General features: G+C 35.6%; 1 protein-coding gene across 2 annotated transcripts in view; it reads right to left on the reverse strand.

Moving 5' to 3' along the window:
• Positions 1-16,642, reverse strand: part of ADD3 (adducin 3) — a 122,823-nt gene that overhangs the window by 19,988 nt on the left and 86,193 nt on the right. For both annotated transcript variants that reach the window (XM_082854299.1, XM_082854298.1), the window contains exon 2: positions 7,511-7,734. In XM_082854299.1, coding sequence (XP_082710425.1) covers positions 7,511-7,705 — 195 coding nt within the window. In that variant the 5' untranslated portion in view covers positions 7,706-7,734. The remainder of the gene's footprint in view (positions 1-7,510; positions 7,735-16,642) is intronic.

Consider the following 16,642-nt stretch of genomic DNA (forward strand, 5'->3'; position numbering starts at 1 on the left):
CAAGTCCTGAAATAGGCAATGACTTGCTCACGGTTACACAGCTAACAAGTAAATGGAATAAAGATTCAAATCTCAAACTCTCAGTTGGGCACAGATATTTGCCTAATTTCATCAGAGATGGGTTGTATCACTGAAACCAAACACAGGCATACCTTGTTTTACTGCACTTTGCAGATATTGTGTTTTTTACAAATTGAAGGTTTGTGGCAACTCTGCCGAGCAAGTCTATCGGTGCCATTTTTCCAACAGCATTATTTTAAAATTAAGGTATGTACACTGTTTTTCTAGACACAATGCTACTGCACACTTAATAGACTACAGTATAGTGTAAATATAACTTTAACATGCACTGGGAAACCAAAAAATTCGTGTGACTCACTTTATTGCAACGTTTGTCTTATTACAGTGGTCTGCAACTGAACCTGAAATATCCCTTAGGTACGCCTGTACAACTAATAAGGCAGCAGGTGTGCTGTGATCAGAAATATGAGTAAACCTCTTAGGCTAGATTAGAGCATTAGGTTATAATGATAGATAAAGCAAAAAAAATCATACAGCAGATCTTGGAGTACCAAAACTTGCCCTCTTATAGCTAGGAATTCTCCCACCAAAGCAGAATGAGAAACTCAGTTATAAGCAGGGCAGCAAGATCACGTGCTGGGGCTTCTGAAGTCAGATTAAACCAACAATTCCCTAGGGTCTCTACTAGAGAAGAGTCAGGTTAAAATATCAAACAACACATACACATATGTGGTTTTACAGCATAAACCGTCTTCCTTCTCAGATAGAGAAGAACAGAGAAGAGAAGGCAGTCCCTGAATACATGAATACATGAACATGAATAAGGCAGAGTGCCATCGGGGTGATAGATTCCTTAAGGCCTTCAAAAGCCAAAATACAGTCCAATGAATTATGATTATAATCTTCAAAGTGTTGTCACAAAAGCATAAAAATGCTTTAAGTTAGCGATATTGTATTTAACCCTATGTATATATTTCCACAGAAACAGTTGTCTACTATGTGCTAGGCACTGCACTACATGCTTTTATGTTATTTCATTAAACTGTCACAACCACCATGTGAGGTCCATTTTTACCAACAAGGAAAAGTGAAGCTCAAGTTAAGTGAGTTTCCTAATGTCACATAGCTATTAAGTGGTGCTGAGCCAGGATCCAAAACAAACACTATATGCATACATGCATGTATAAAACATTTATATAAACAGATTAAAACTGGAAATGATGAGAAAATGGGCTGACCTCTAACTTAGGTCACAATAGTCTGGTACTCCAGGATCTCTACAATCTGTTAGGTCAATTTTTGGCTCTCTCTCCCATTACTACCTCATGTTCTGGTAGCCTATGAGGTTTGCTGAGCATTCTCTGATCACAACTTGTACTTTTCTATCCTCGCTCACTGCATTTCGTCAAACGGAAATGCTGGCTTCTACTGTTCCTCTACCAGATGAATTCTTACCCTTTACTCAACACTCATCTTAAAATGTCACCTTCTCCTTGAAGTCTCTCCTTTAATCACCACAGTTAGGAGGGATCTCCATATTTCTTCTCTTCTCACCCCACTTTGAATTATTTTAACATTTGCCTATACTACATTTAGGGTAGCTACCATGATTGTGATTTATTTTTCATACTCTACTATACAGTAATATCTGATGGCTGGGACTGTGTCTTTCACACTTCTAGAGTCTCCTGGACACAATTATTCAGTGCTCAATTATTATAATCGTAAGTTAGAGCTCCTTTTCTATATTTTCCTAGATATAAGGAAAGAATGCAAAGAATCTGATCTCCTCTTGAGTTAATGATAGCAAAGATCCATTTCATAGGTTCTTAGCACTGGAATCTGAAGTTCTAGAATACAGTCTTATCAGTCTGTCACTTGAATGAGAAATTCCTCCTGTGTAATAAGGCTTGTCCATCATCTAATGGGAGAAATTCAGTTTTTTAAAGTAAGAAATGAATCTTCACAGAAGTTTATACATTTTTTAAAAGTCATTTAATTCTTCAACTCAAACAAAATCCTACTTGAAAACTTGGTTTGTCCTCAGAACATTATAGTTTGGACAGCTCTCTCATCAAACACATGTCCAAAAAAGTGTGGTTAAAAAAAATATATATATCACTAGGTGAAAAACAAAATGTTTAACTTAGAGAGAGGGTGCCTGCCTTTAAAGCCTTCTCTGAATCTCCCCCGTTTCATTTGATACTTCTCCTGTCAATGTTGAAGGAGTGATCCTGTAAACTTTGAATTCATAAAGGTATGGATAAAAATAAACTTGTAAAAACACAAAAGATTCAGAGATTTGAGATTCATGTAAGGTCAGAGTATACTTTAAGTATACTCTTAAAGTATATACTTTAAGTATATACATATTCACGTATACTATACACCAAAAGTAGGAGTAATTTGAAACATCAGATCTTAAGGCTTCTGCATCTAAGATCAGAACTTTCAGGAGAAAGTGGCAATAGATGAAAGATCTTTTATTTTTAAACCACAGAAAAGAGAACCAATTTGATAAAAGAAACTGACTTGATATGATTATTTTGGTTAAGGCTAAAAAAAATTACGTAGACTGACCTATAAGTAATGTCTAACTTAATGAAAATCAGTTAACAGAATACTGATAAGTATCAGAACTGGATTTTAAATATCCACATCTGGATGTTCTACCTCATAATAATTACTAGAAAGAAAAACTGGAGCAAAAAGAAAAACAGATTACAGACTTGCTGCTCCCAAGGCACCCTGCAATTGTGCTATTAGATCTCTCCTAAAGTGGGATTAGGAGCATAACAAACTTACTTAGAATTTTTCCATTAAGAAATGTATTCATTTGGAAATAGATTACCACTGGTCCTGTTGAAAGGAGAAAACACAAATCAACCAAATCTTCTTCTGGATGATCTTTCTCCTGTATCTATGTGTCTTAATTAATATAAAGCTAAAGGTTAGAATAATATCTTTTCTTAAAGCTGGTATAAAATAAAAATGCAAACAAAGTTAATGAAGAATACTTGTATCTGAAACTTCTGAAGTGACCAGATAAATCATGGTAATTTTGACCAACTATTCTAACTGAGGTGATCTGTTAACATTTTAGGCCTTGATTACAGTGAGATTCTAACATGTATATGGCTTTGAAGTTTCTCCTATCTTTAAAATAAGTTTGAAGCATGACACACTGCCCTTTTATTAAGAAATGTTAGTGTGTCATGTGCCTGAGCAATCATCACCTACACTCCTGTCGTCCTATCTTTCAGAGTAACATTGCACACTTCTGTTAACAAGTCTAAATTGCTTCTTATAGTGATATGGCTTAAGAATGTTCATTCTTTTTCTGAAACCCACCAACTGATTGTCATTTAAGCAGTCAAGTTCAGTAGGAGCTTGTTGGACAACATTCAAGTGTTTAATGACTCAAAGCCCACTCAGCTATTCATATATCCATCCATCCAGAATTTACTAAATATCTACTATGCACAATGCGCTATTAGTTTTCAACTTACATGATTCTTTAACTTTGATGAGGTCCATCATTTAATTCTAACAGTTTGCCCTGGACACTTCATTCCGAGACAAGGGCAATCATATACATGTCATCAGAGACATATATATGAGGAATATATTGGTCAAAGAAAACTTATGGATTCTCCTGAGTGCATTAACAAAATCTCTAGCTAAACAAGTTTACTCGCCAGCTCTTAATTTCTAAGACAAATACTTTCTTAAATTAAAAAAAAATGACAAAAGTATGTGAAATTCCTAGAAAGAAGTAATAACTTGGAGTTAGGATGAGACAAATTGCTCTTATTTTCTCAGCTCAAGGCAATAAGGTGTCAAGTTTGTTATCCAAATTTACAGACACCAAAATGTCTTATGATTCGAAACTCTTCTTGAGTTGGGTTGAATTAACTTGAGCAAGAGAATTTCAAGAAGAATGAAACAATAATATATGAGTGGAATTTTTTCATAGTTATTGAATGCTTTAAGTGGTACAGCCTAGTGCGTAAGGGTGTGAGCTTTGGAGTTTACATCCAGACCCCACCATTTAACTAAGCTTGTAAAAACTTCTGCAAGTTATTTAATGCCTCTAAGTTTCAGTTTATTCCACTGTAAACTAGGGATAGTAATACTTCTTTGATTGAGTCGTTTTGAGGATTAAATAGGATTTGGTACATAATAGGTGCCTGGTACATAGTAAGTGCTTTAAAAAAAAGCATTATACTTTGCTTTTATTAGTTTTTCTCCTGATTTCCCTTCTTCCCAAATGAACTCAGCAATTAAAACAGAAGGATTACAAATTTGTTTCTTACGAACATGAATTAGTAATACCTTTGATTTTGATCTTTATTGGTTATGGGTTTTGTCCAACAGAGTGAACCCCAAAATTCACAGGAGACACACAAAGGTTTTAAGAAAATTATATTCACAGAAACATTACAAGCTTGGACTTAAAGAAACAAAGAGAGTACAAAAAGGAAAGAGGTCTTTGAACTCTATGACCTCTACAAGTGGAACCAAAAGCTCAGAGGGCAGAGCCAAGAACTAGGGAGACTCATTCCTACTAAGTAGAAGGACTGAATCTTCATCAAGGGAACTGCCAAACATTTGCCCAGGTGAATTTCAGAATTGCTATGGACCAGTGACTACTTTGTTCTCCCAATTTTCTCCCTTTTTGAACAGGAATGTCTATAGCAGTTATCTTTGCCTGTCCCACCACTGGGTGTGTGTGGGGCAGATAACTTGTCTCTTTAGCCCTCCAGTCTATAGATTGAGAGGAACTGTACTTAAGAAATTACACTTGAGGAGTATCATCTATACCTGGACCATATTTAGATGATGATATTCTGGATTCAGGCTAATGTTGTAATAGGATGAAACTTTTGCAGGGGTGTTAGGAGATGGTGAGTGTATTTTGCATGTGGAAGGAGGAGATGGTGAGTGTATTTTGCATGTGGAAGGAAGGTAAATAAATTGTGGCAGACTGTGATACTTTTAAAATAAATTGTCATCAGAGAGTGGACAATCCTCCCCTCAAAAGGTGGAGCTTAATTCCTCTCCCCTTGAGTATGGGCTGAACTTAGTGACTCACTTCTAACTAATAAATATGGTGGAAGTGATGGTGTTTAATTTCTGAGATTAGGTCATAAAAGGAACTGCAGGCTCCTCTTTGCTCTCAGATACTTCCTCTGGGGGAGAACACTCAAACAGCCTCAGGTTAAGGTCCATGTGGCAAGGAACTGTAGCCTTTTGCTGACAGTCATGTGAGTGACCCATCTTAAGATCAGAAACTTCCACCCCAGTCAAGCCTTCAGATGCAGCATCCTTGACTGATGTCTTGACTGCAACTTTATGAGAGACCTTAAGCCAGATCCACTCAGCTAAGCTGCTCCTGAATTCCTGACCCACAGAAATGACAAGCTAATAAAAGCTTGTTGTTTTAAGCTGCTAGGTTTTGTTATTTAGCAATACCAGGCCACCATGTATCATTTCCTGTGGTGAAAAGTTTGTTGTATTAAAAGAAATTTGAAAGCCATTGTCCTAAAACATGGCAGAAAGACAAAATGTATACACTTTTCCAAGTCTTTCACAAACAAGATTTTAAATTCACTAGCAAAGATCTAGGGAAAAAATGATCAATCCACAATTCTTTTAAATTTTCTTTGTTTCTCTCTGGGCTAAAAATTATCACTCTTGCTATATGAACATGGAAATGACAATCTATATACCTGCCCTTTCCCATTCTTTCATTAAATTCCCCTGGGCATAAGTAAAATTGATACTTTTAAGCCAATCTACAAGTAGCAATACACAAGTAAAAACATTAGGTAATCTCCTCACTGTTATACTGTCATTAGTTTAGTGGAGAAATTATTTTTAAAAAACCCTGGCATAGAAATGTAGTTTGGTACTTTTTCCTTTTTTTTTTTTTTTGGCAGTACGCTGGCCTCTCACTGTTGTGGCCTCTCCCGTTGCGGAGCACAGGCTCCGGACGCGCAGGCTCAGCGGACATGGCTCACGGGCCCAGCCACTCTGCGGCATGTGGGATCTTCCCAGACCGGGGCACGAACCCATGTCCCCTGCATCGGCAGGCGGACTCTCAACCACTGTGCCACCAGGGAAGCCCCGGTACTTTTTCCTTTTAAACTTTAGTGAGAATTGAATGATCCTCTTTGGAGCACTTCCCAAAGAAATCTCAATATTTAATAATCTTGAACAAAATCTGAACTTCATCTCATTCTTTCAGTTACTTTATTCTATATATTACCATAATCCTTTGGCTAATGAGTTTGTTCTTCAAAGTGGAGTTTCTTTATAGAAGGAAATATATCTATATAATTAGCATGCTCTTCAAGTATTTATAAACATAGAAACTAGTCTGCATGAAAGAAGGCACTGAACATTTAGTCCCTCATGATGACTTTTCTGGTTAGTCTCCTTTTCATTGGGAAAAGGTTTCTTTAAGGGTTTATTTAAAGGATAGCTTTACATTTAAGCTATACTTAAATTCCTCAAAGCTTGACTTGCTTTTATAACTTGTACTTGCTTTTATCTAGGTCACTGATATATAAGAATTACTCAGGAGTGGAATTCCCCTTTGGCTTTGGACTCAGCCTCTGTGATTAAATCCACAAGGGCACAACAAAAATGATTCACCAGGGCCACCTCAGGCAGTTCTATGTCTTGGTGTTTATTTTAGTACCTAAGTTGGAAATCTAATAGAACCCCAACCTGGGCATCGTGTGTCTATGTATGCTGAACTCTGTCTTAAGGGGCCCATGATCTTCATTATACATAAAGCTATGAATTCATTTTGCATGTTAAATCAAGCTGTTCACTCATTTTCTAAAACTTATATGTGACCTTTACAATTCCACTAAAGGTTTGTAAGAAACTTAACAAATCACTTGAATATGATTTACAAAGTCTGGATATTACTGTGCAGACAGAATTTTCAGCTTGAGTTAAGGTTAGAATCCATGTTTAATCTAGTTAGTTTGGTGCATATGCATATACGTGTGCCTACATTAGGTGTATGTAACATTAGGCTGCCAAATCACAGACATCCTCACGAACCTTAAGTCTTCCTATGCTGCTCTGAGTGTCAAGATACCCAAAGGAAGAAGAAAGTATGTTCATGGGGTGTATCTATTTCTTGGTTCCTAACACTTCACTCATACCTTTATTTTCTTCACAGATATTCAGTCTGTAATGGGAATCCTTGAGTTCAGTAGCATCTTTTGTCCTCCTTTAATGAAACATTACACTCAGAAATCACTCAAGAAAGTTTATCCTACCAAGACGATACCAGTTTATTATTAAAGCCTTGCAAATTAAATTTATAAATTAGGTGCTTATTTTGCCTCTGAAAGACTGGGGACAACTAGTCACTCTTCCTCCATCCCTCTTCTAACCTGAGAGTATCACTGTATCAAGGTTTCCAAAGAGGAAGAAAAATTATAGCCTTCAAATTATTTTGACTCACCGGACTTTGCAAGATCTGAGTAACTCGTTTCCTCTGCTCCATCATATTGAAGTCTTGCCGTAGATCAGGAGACATGTTCCTCTCCCTTATGTATTCTGGGTCATTTTCATTGATGCGGTCAAAATACCTCTCTTTGTGAGGCACGCTGGGAGGAGGAGAAGTAGTGACCACGCCTTGGCTAGCATCGGAACTCATGCTTCAAGTCTGCCAATTCTCCTTGTTATCTGCATTAATAAACACAAAGTAGGACATTCATAATAAATTCATTATTAAATTCAAATTTTACACAGGTCATGCAGCACTTTTTTTTTTTTGCCCTCAGAGTAACAGTGGCAACTTTCTTTAAAAAGTAGCTTTTCAAAAAATATTAGAACAATTTTTTATTAAGATAAAAATATCTTAGATTACAATGCTAAATTGGAAATTGATATTTTCAGAGCTAGTGGCAACTTGTGGTTCAATTATAATAATGTCATCAACTGCTATATGAATTTTTTAAAGAAGCAATGATCAAAATATCTGAAAGTAAAATGCCACACCTAAGACAGCAAATTTTCACAATTAGTGATTACTGTTAGTGGAGATTCTCTTTCCTCTCTTACTCATGCTTTTACGTTAGACCAAACTCTGGCCATAGTTAATGATCAGTATTTTATAGTGAATGTAGTTTTAGTTTATTAACACACGAGAGAAACACAGTTGTAAGCTTTTCAAGTTCCAGGGAAAATGTAGGAATTATTAAGGTTGCCAGACTATATAACTTTAGCAGATAGTGCTTCAAATCCAAGTAAGAAAAAATAAAAAGCCGTTCAGAAACCACAGGAACAGCTGATTCATTTAATTATTACTGACACTTAGGATAACCCTTGACTTTATGCCAGGGAAACAAATTCATTTGGGCTTTGCTACAGCTGAGCACCTAATCAACCAACTGTAGCTAGATCAACAGGACAGTTATTTAACATCCATCCCCAGCCCCAGGCTGTGATGGCTTGTGCTAGAAGTTGATGAAGTCATCTAACCCGGTGCTTCTCAGATTGTCTGTGGTGAAGGACTTTCTCCAATTTGCCGTAAACCAGTATTTTTGTAAAATACAAAATAATGCATTTAGATGTCACGGCAATGTCAAACTGCATGAAGTTTCTAAATGCTTAATATTATATTCTGTACTTGTCACGGACTGCAGTCTGCAGACTGGCACCGGATCCTGGACCACACTTAGAGTATCACTGACCTAGCAGAGAGTAACAGTCACTGCACACTGAAGGAATGCTTCCTCTAACTTTTAGATGTGATTTGGCAAAAGCCTAAATCAAGAGAACAGGACACCACTGATTAGTGTATCCCTTTACATAGTTGTTCTTTTGAACTGAATGTAGAAAGTGCAAAAAATGTGCAACAAGGAAGAATAAAAGGAAACAAATTTTAAATAAGAAATTGTAAAGACGGCTTTGCTTAACACAATTTTCTCTACAGGTGGTAACAAATGCAACCTGTTCAATATGAATGACTGGGTAACAGAAAAAAACATTCTCACTACAAAATGGTATTTATTCAACTGATTATTTGCCTAGTAAGAAGAATCACTTCATAATAAGGGAAATTAAATGTGAAAAATTCCAAGTATTCTTTTTCTATTTAAGTAGAAAACTAAGGGGAGAGAAATATCTGTGGACCTGAAACTCTGAAGATTCTTCACAGCCTTGGATTCCTTCTCAGCAGAATAGTTTCTAGGTAGATCCAGAAGGGAAAAGGCAAGGGCCACCTATTTTCTTAGGGATCTGAATCCCTGATAAAGACCAGAGATACCTGATCTCATCTTTTAAACACAATAACAACCAGTGAGGTTACTATATTTGTCTCTAATAATAGTCTTCTTTGATAGAATTCATTTCTAAAGCTGCCTTGACTCAGCCCAAGCAAACTCATTGCAAGACATTAAACATTCTTGCATTAATTCTGGTCCTGGAAATGTAAACTTATTTTGTTAAATAATTTTTGCAAAACAATGTTAAAACTGTTTTCTTTTACTTGCCAACAACAATCTCATGCAGAACATTCTAAAAGCTACCTAAATTATTTTAGTGTACTACCCCAAAAATTCATGAAATATGGTTAAAAACACTTTATATCATATGGCTTTAATGAAATTCTGATTTTATGACTAGAAAGCAACTAATCAGTGAAGGAAATGTGAAAAATGAACTTTTCTATAACTGAGTCTTCCACATCTTAATTCATTAATTTAAAAATTGGGAGAAAACACTCAACTAAAGAATGAATATCTGATCATTATATGTGTTCTCCACAGGATGAATGGCCATTTTTTCTTCTTTTTGTATAACATCCACTATTAATGGAATGATCCTGGACATATTATATTCTTCCAAAAATTAGGTTTTGCTACACTGTTATTAGACTGGCACTAGCCTATGGTATTTTATGTATGTATGTATGTATGTATTTATGGCTGCCTTGGGTCTTTGTTGCTGTGCGCGGGCTTTCTCTAGTTGTGGCGAGCGGGGGCTACTCTTCGTTGTGGTGCACGGGCTCTAGGCGCAGGGGTTTCAGTAGCTGTGGCTCAAAGGCTCTAGAGCACAGGCTCAGTAGTTGTGGTGCACGGGCTTAGTTGCTCAGCGGCATGTGGGATCTTCCTGGACCAGGGCTCGAACCCGTGTCTCCTGCATTGGCAAGTGGATTCTTAACCACTGCACCACCAAGGAAACCCTAGCCTATGGTATTTATCATCATCTTGCTATTAACCAAAAATGTGGTGCACAGAGCACCAACTGTAAGAAGCTTTTTTTCATATCCAGCTGGGTTATCAGCAGTCTAAAGGTCTAATCAATCTTTGGAACGTAGTTTTCTTAGAAGCTTTTTATAATAGGTCATTTGAACTCCTTAAAATAGTTTACTGCTAGCAGATAAAAATTTCAAGGAGAATGAAAGTTTTTTAAAAAGCAAACTCACATATATTAGTAAATGTCATGCTGCTCTGGCCAAGTACAGACTAAGTGGGTACTCAATAAATGGGACATCAATTAATAAAGAAATCAATTCTGTTTAGTTTACCACACTAGGTCACTGGCTATGAATAAGTCATTTTTAAAAAAGAAATTCCACAAATATTGCTTTCAGTTGGATTTTAACCTATTCCTCAACCGCAAAAAGCTCTGTTTAGCCTAATGGAGGAACAGAGTTAGATAATAAGCTTATGTCTAACTGAATTTGCTGATGCTTCTAAACTAATTTTATTAAAACACAGCAAAAAGCAAGGAACTGTTGTAGTAGTTTCATTTTGTTGTCCCAGCACTGGTTTAAGAAACCGATAATAGAAACATTGATAAGTAAAAGCTTAGAGTTTAAAGAACTCTTGATGAATGCATTTTTAGATGAGTAAGGTAAAGAGGAAAATATATCTAACCACCCATTTTAATAACAAAAGAACGTATTATATACGTGTAACACTTTATATGGTTTACACCATGCTCTTACACCTTTCTACCTTATTTTACCTTTGCAACTACACAATGAGATAGAGGTTAATAATCTGGAGGTTCAGGGGGTTAAACATCCTGCCAAAAATCACACTGCTTGTGTCACAGGCAATATTCAAAGTCACAATTTCTGTCTCCTAGTCCACTTACAATGAAACATATCATAAAACATAAGAGGGCTACAAAATTTTGAGACTTTTAGTCGGCATTCTGTCTAAATATTAAACAATTCAGAGTTTATAGAATCTGTCAAAATTGAGGAAATGACACCAAAAAGGGGAAACAGGATTAGAAATGACTCAAAACACTCAGACCTTTTTAAAACTTCAAAAGCTCATTATTGAGCAGACTTGTGGTTGCCAAGGGGGAGAGGGGTGGGGGAGGGATGGATTAGGAGTTTGGGATTAGCAGATGCAAACTATTATACATAAAATGGATAAACAACAAGGTCCTACTGTATAGCACAGGGAACTGTATTCAACATCCTGTGATAAACCATAATGGAAAAGAATATGAGAAAGAATGTATATATATGTATAACTGAGTCACTTTGCTGTACAATAGAAATTAACACAACATTGTAAATCACCTATACTTCAATAAATTTTTTTTTTAAAAAGCTCATTATTTAGCATGGCTTTTTAATACAAGAAGTTTCAAAGTTTTATGTACTTGGAATAAGAATTGAGAATTTATAAGAAGGATATAGAAATAAAGAATAAGAACACTAGTTTGCCATTTTGGTGCTCTTCTATACCTAGATACTCAACACTAAGAGCTTTACACAGATTTTTAGGCCAATCATAAGCAACAACTGATTATTTGCAATTTTACATACCAAATACTATAGACCAAAGTGTTATTTCAAGCCTGGAAAAAACTTAGGATACACAAGATTATCTGAAATAAACAGAATTCAGAAAAAAAATAAGGGAAGCTTTAAGCATTATTTACAACAACCAAGACATGCAAACAACCTAAGTGTCCATCCACAGACAGATGGGTAAAGAAAATGTGATACACACACACAATGAAATATTACTCAGCCATAAAAAAGAAGGCAATTCTGCCACTTGCAACAACATGGATGGACCTTGATGGCATTATGCTAAGTCAAGTAAGTCATATAAAACAAAGAGAAATACCATATGATATCACTTATATGTAGAATTTAAAAACGTCAGACTTATAGAAACAGAGTAGAACGGTGGTTGCCAAGGGCTGAGGGGTGGGGGTAATGGGGAGATGTAGGTCAAAGGGTACAAACTTTCAGTTATAAGTTCCAGGGACCTAAGGTACAGCAGGATGACTATAGTAACAATACTGTATTACATATTTGAAAGCTGTTATGAAAGTAGAACTTTAATGTTCTCACCATAACAACAACAAAATAAGTATGTGATGTAAGGCTGTGTTAACTAACCTTATTATGGTATTTCACTATACATGTATCAAATCATCACATTGTATACCTTAAATATATACAATGTTATGTCAATTATATCTCAATTATATAGTTACCCATAAGACACATATCACCAAATACCATTCTGGAAGATTAGCATACCAAAAGGAAAAGACTTTTTACTCAACCTAATAAATTTGCTTATACAATATAAAAATAAGTGGTTTCTATGCTTAGAGAGAACTCCTAAATTAGTCTGAAATAATGATAAATGGGCCACAGTTAACTAACGTGCTGTATATAAATATATGTCAGAGGTCCTCCTTCCTTCCTTCCAAAATATTTATTGAGCGTCTACTATGTGCCAGGCTTTGTACTAAAGGTATGGCTGGAATGTTGAATCAAATCCTTCTGGGAGCTCCTAGAGTAGTTCAGAGGTTTCTATAACCCAGTGAAAAGGACTCTACCCATCATAAGGGGAAGCTTTCTAGAGAACATAACATTTTCTTACACTAAGGAAGGTACAGGCCCAGGGAAACAGCAATGTGCCAGGGAATAAAGTTAGCAACGGGATATAAACAGCACATCTTACAGAAGCAATTGCTTAAAGATTTGGTTAAAAATCAGTCCTACAGGTAACTTAAAGCATTTAAATACATTATTGTTATAATAAAAAGTTACATGAGTTTTAAAGAAACAGGTGAATTTCACACTTGCTTAGAAGGCAATGCAAACTTACTAACAGACTGATAACGCAAGCCAAGTAGTAATTTCCTACCATTTCTCAGAATTTTGTACAATATCAAGTGAAAAATTGGGTTGCCAAAGTGAAAACTTTACACTTAATGATTACTCTAGTAATCACTACTTATTAATGCATACACTCTATTCTCCTTCACTAAAAAGTTGACCCAGAAGTTTTTTCATAGTATTTTGTAATAAAGTTCAGTGGTTTTACTAAGACTAGGAAATCAAGCCTATTTCACCCACTAATGTTAAAATATTCTTTTCTGGGAGCAGGGGAATAAAGTAGTCTAAGGAAAATAACAATATTAATAGGCCCCTAAAGATAGCAGCTAAGTAGACTTCTTTAAATAGAAGTTTTCTCCTCAAGCTAGTTTCAGGAGTAAGATTTTAGGTCCTTGAGCTTAAAAAAATTCAACAAAAACTAACAAGTCATAAGCAGTATATGTAAAACGGTGCCAGTTTTATTCGTCTGAGGCTGATTTTTCTCAAGTTGTTTTTCAAGCTTCTAAGTCAGAAATGCCACAGAAAATGCATGTGAGTTCACTTAAACCGGGTGTGAAAACCTTTCTACACATTTGTGTCAGTCTTGCCTGACCAGAGCCCTTATTCCATCCTACCAAGAGTTGTCGTTCTTAAATTCCATCTTTTAATTTGATGTGATTATGTCTGTCTTTCTTATAACCTTAAATGGCTTCCTGTCATCCATGGGATAAAACTATTCGTGGCTCACTTGTTTTCTCTTTCCCTCATCACCTCAATACATAGAAAATACAATTGCTTTGTCTGTAATAGAAACATCCAAGCTTAAACTTTCACAAATATAATATAAAGAAAACCCCAGTAAAACCCACCAAACTATCTTCACAATGCTCCATTTCAAATTCTTTTGCTTTTCTTCAAAATTACTGTATACATACAGAAATTCTAGTGATTCTCCAAAAGCTTTACAATATTCTTTAAAATGGCCCTTGCAAGAGAGCCTCCTCAAAAAAAATGGTGAAGAAAGTGTACATCCATAGGCAAAGAAAGAACAAAAAGAGAAAGAGAACCTCAACCTAAGTCTTATACCTTATTAAAAAATTAACTCACTTCTAAATATTAACCCAAAAGAACTGAAGACAGGTATTCAAACAAAAACTTGTACGTGAAATGTTCATAGCTGCACTATTCACAAGAGCCAAAAGGTGGAAACAACCCAAGTGTCCATCAACTGATGAATGGATAAACAATAAATATGGTGTTGCCACATAATGGAATATATATCCATAAAAGAAATGAAGCACGGATACATCTACAACATGAATGAACCTCAAAAACATTAGCTAAGTGAAAGAAGTCAGACACAAAAGGCCACACATATTATACAATTTCATTTATATGAAATATCCAGAACAGGCAAATCCATGGTACCGAAAGCAGACTGATGGTTGCCAGGGGCTGGGTTGTGCGGGGGGCAGAAATGGGGAGTGACTGCTTAATGGGTACTGGGTTTCTGTCTGAGATGATGAAAAAGTTCTGGATCTAGATAGTGGTGATGGCTGTACAGCACTGTGAATGTACTTAAGGCCACTGAATCATACACTTCAAAATGGTAAATTTTATGTTATATGTATTTTACCATGATAAAAAATTAACTCAAACTAGATCAAATTAACTCAAAATAGAAACTATAAAGCTTCCAGAAAAAAAAAAGAAAATCTTCAGGATTAAGTCCCAGGCAGTGTTTATAGATTTGACACCAAAACATGGTCCATAAAAGGAAAACTGATAAATTGAACTTCCCCTAAATTTTAAATGTTTATCTGCAAAAGACCCTGTTAAGAGGATGAAAAGACAAGCCATAGACCATGAGAAAATATCTGCAAACCGTACATCTGACAAAGGACTAGTATGTATAATATATAACAAACTCTCAAAACTCAACAGTAAAAAAAAAACCAAACAATTCAATTAGAAAATGGGCAAAAGACATGAACAGCCATTTCACTGAAAAGGATACATGGTAGAAAAGCATATGAAAAGATGTTTAACATCATTAGTCACTAGGGAAACACAAATTAAAATCACGAGATACCACTATACAGGTCCCAGGATGGCTGAAACAAACAAAAAATAATGATAATCTCAGACGCTGGAGAGGATGCAGAGAAACTGGATCCCTCATACCTTGCTACTGGGAATGTAAAATGGTACAGCAACTCCAGTAAACAGTTTGGCATTTTATAAAACGAAATATGCAACTATGAAATGACCCAACAATTGCTCTCCTGGTCATTTAATCCAGAAAAAAGAAAATATATGTTCACACAATCTGTATACAAATAAAGCTACTATGGACATTTGTAACAGTCAAACACTGGAAATAATCTAGATGTCCTTCAACAGGTGAACGATGAAACAAACTGTGGTATACCCATCCTATGGAACATTATAAATATAATAAAATGGAATGAATTACTGATACACAACAGCCTGAATAAATCTCCAGTGAATTACACTGAGTAAAAAAGCCAATACCAAAAGATTATATACAGCATGATTCCATTTATATAATATTCTTCAAGTGACAAAATTATAGAAGTGGGGAATAGATTAGTGGTTGCCAGGGGTTGGGAAGGAGTATGCTCTGGAGGGAGGGAGGGAGGGAAGGAGGGAGGCAGGTATGGTTATAAAAGGAGGTATGGTTATCCTTGTGGTGATGGAATTCTTCTATGTCTTGACTACGGTAGTGGATACATGAACATACACATGTGATAAAATTGCACAGAACTAACACACAAACATACATCCATACAAGTGACTTACAAGCAAAACTGGGAAAATGTGAATAAGACCAGTGGATTACCACAATGTCAGTATCCTGACTGTGACATTACACTATGGTTTTACAAGATTTACCATTGGAGGAAAGTGGATGAAGGGTACAGGATCTCTCTGTATTAATTCTTATAATTGCATGCAAATCTACAATAATCTCAAACTTTAAAAGTTTAATTTGAAAAAAGGCCATTCCATAAGAATGTGATCAACTATAGAGCAGAATAAAGCTTATATTGTAGTTATTTTTAGGTGTCTTTTGTACCAGAATGTATTTTAAAAGCAGTTCCGTCAATACAACTAAATTGCATCTGAATAAAAATGCATATTCTATTAGCGTCACCTGGTCACTGCAAAATACTTCTCATGATGATTAGTCTAGAGCAACTTTAGAACTTAACATCTGCTTACATAGCAGTTTACTCAAGTTAAGGACAATTAGAATATGAAGCCCCCGGAGACAAAATAAAATACTGTAAAAAAGCATTTAACGGATACTGTTCAGATTTCAGTACTAGGCTTTATAAGCCAGGGCACACAGCAAGGGGAAACATTAACTCAACTGTTGGCTTTGTAAAGGAACTTTAAAAAATCTTGCTGTGGTCAGATCAATTTAAATATGATTGTTTTCTATCAGAAATTTTCACTTAGTTGAAAATAGTTAAA

This window comes from Leucopleurus acutus, assembly GCF_964270905.1.
Source record: "Leucopleurus acutus genome assembly, chromosome: 14".
NCBI lineage: Eukaryota > Metazoa > Chordata > Mammalia > Artiodactyla > Delphinidae > Leucopleurus > Leucopleurus acutus.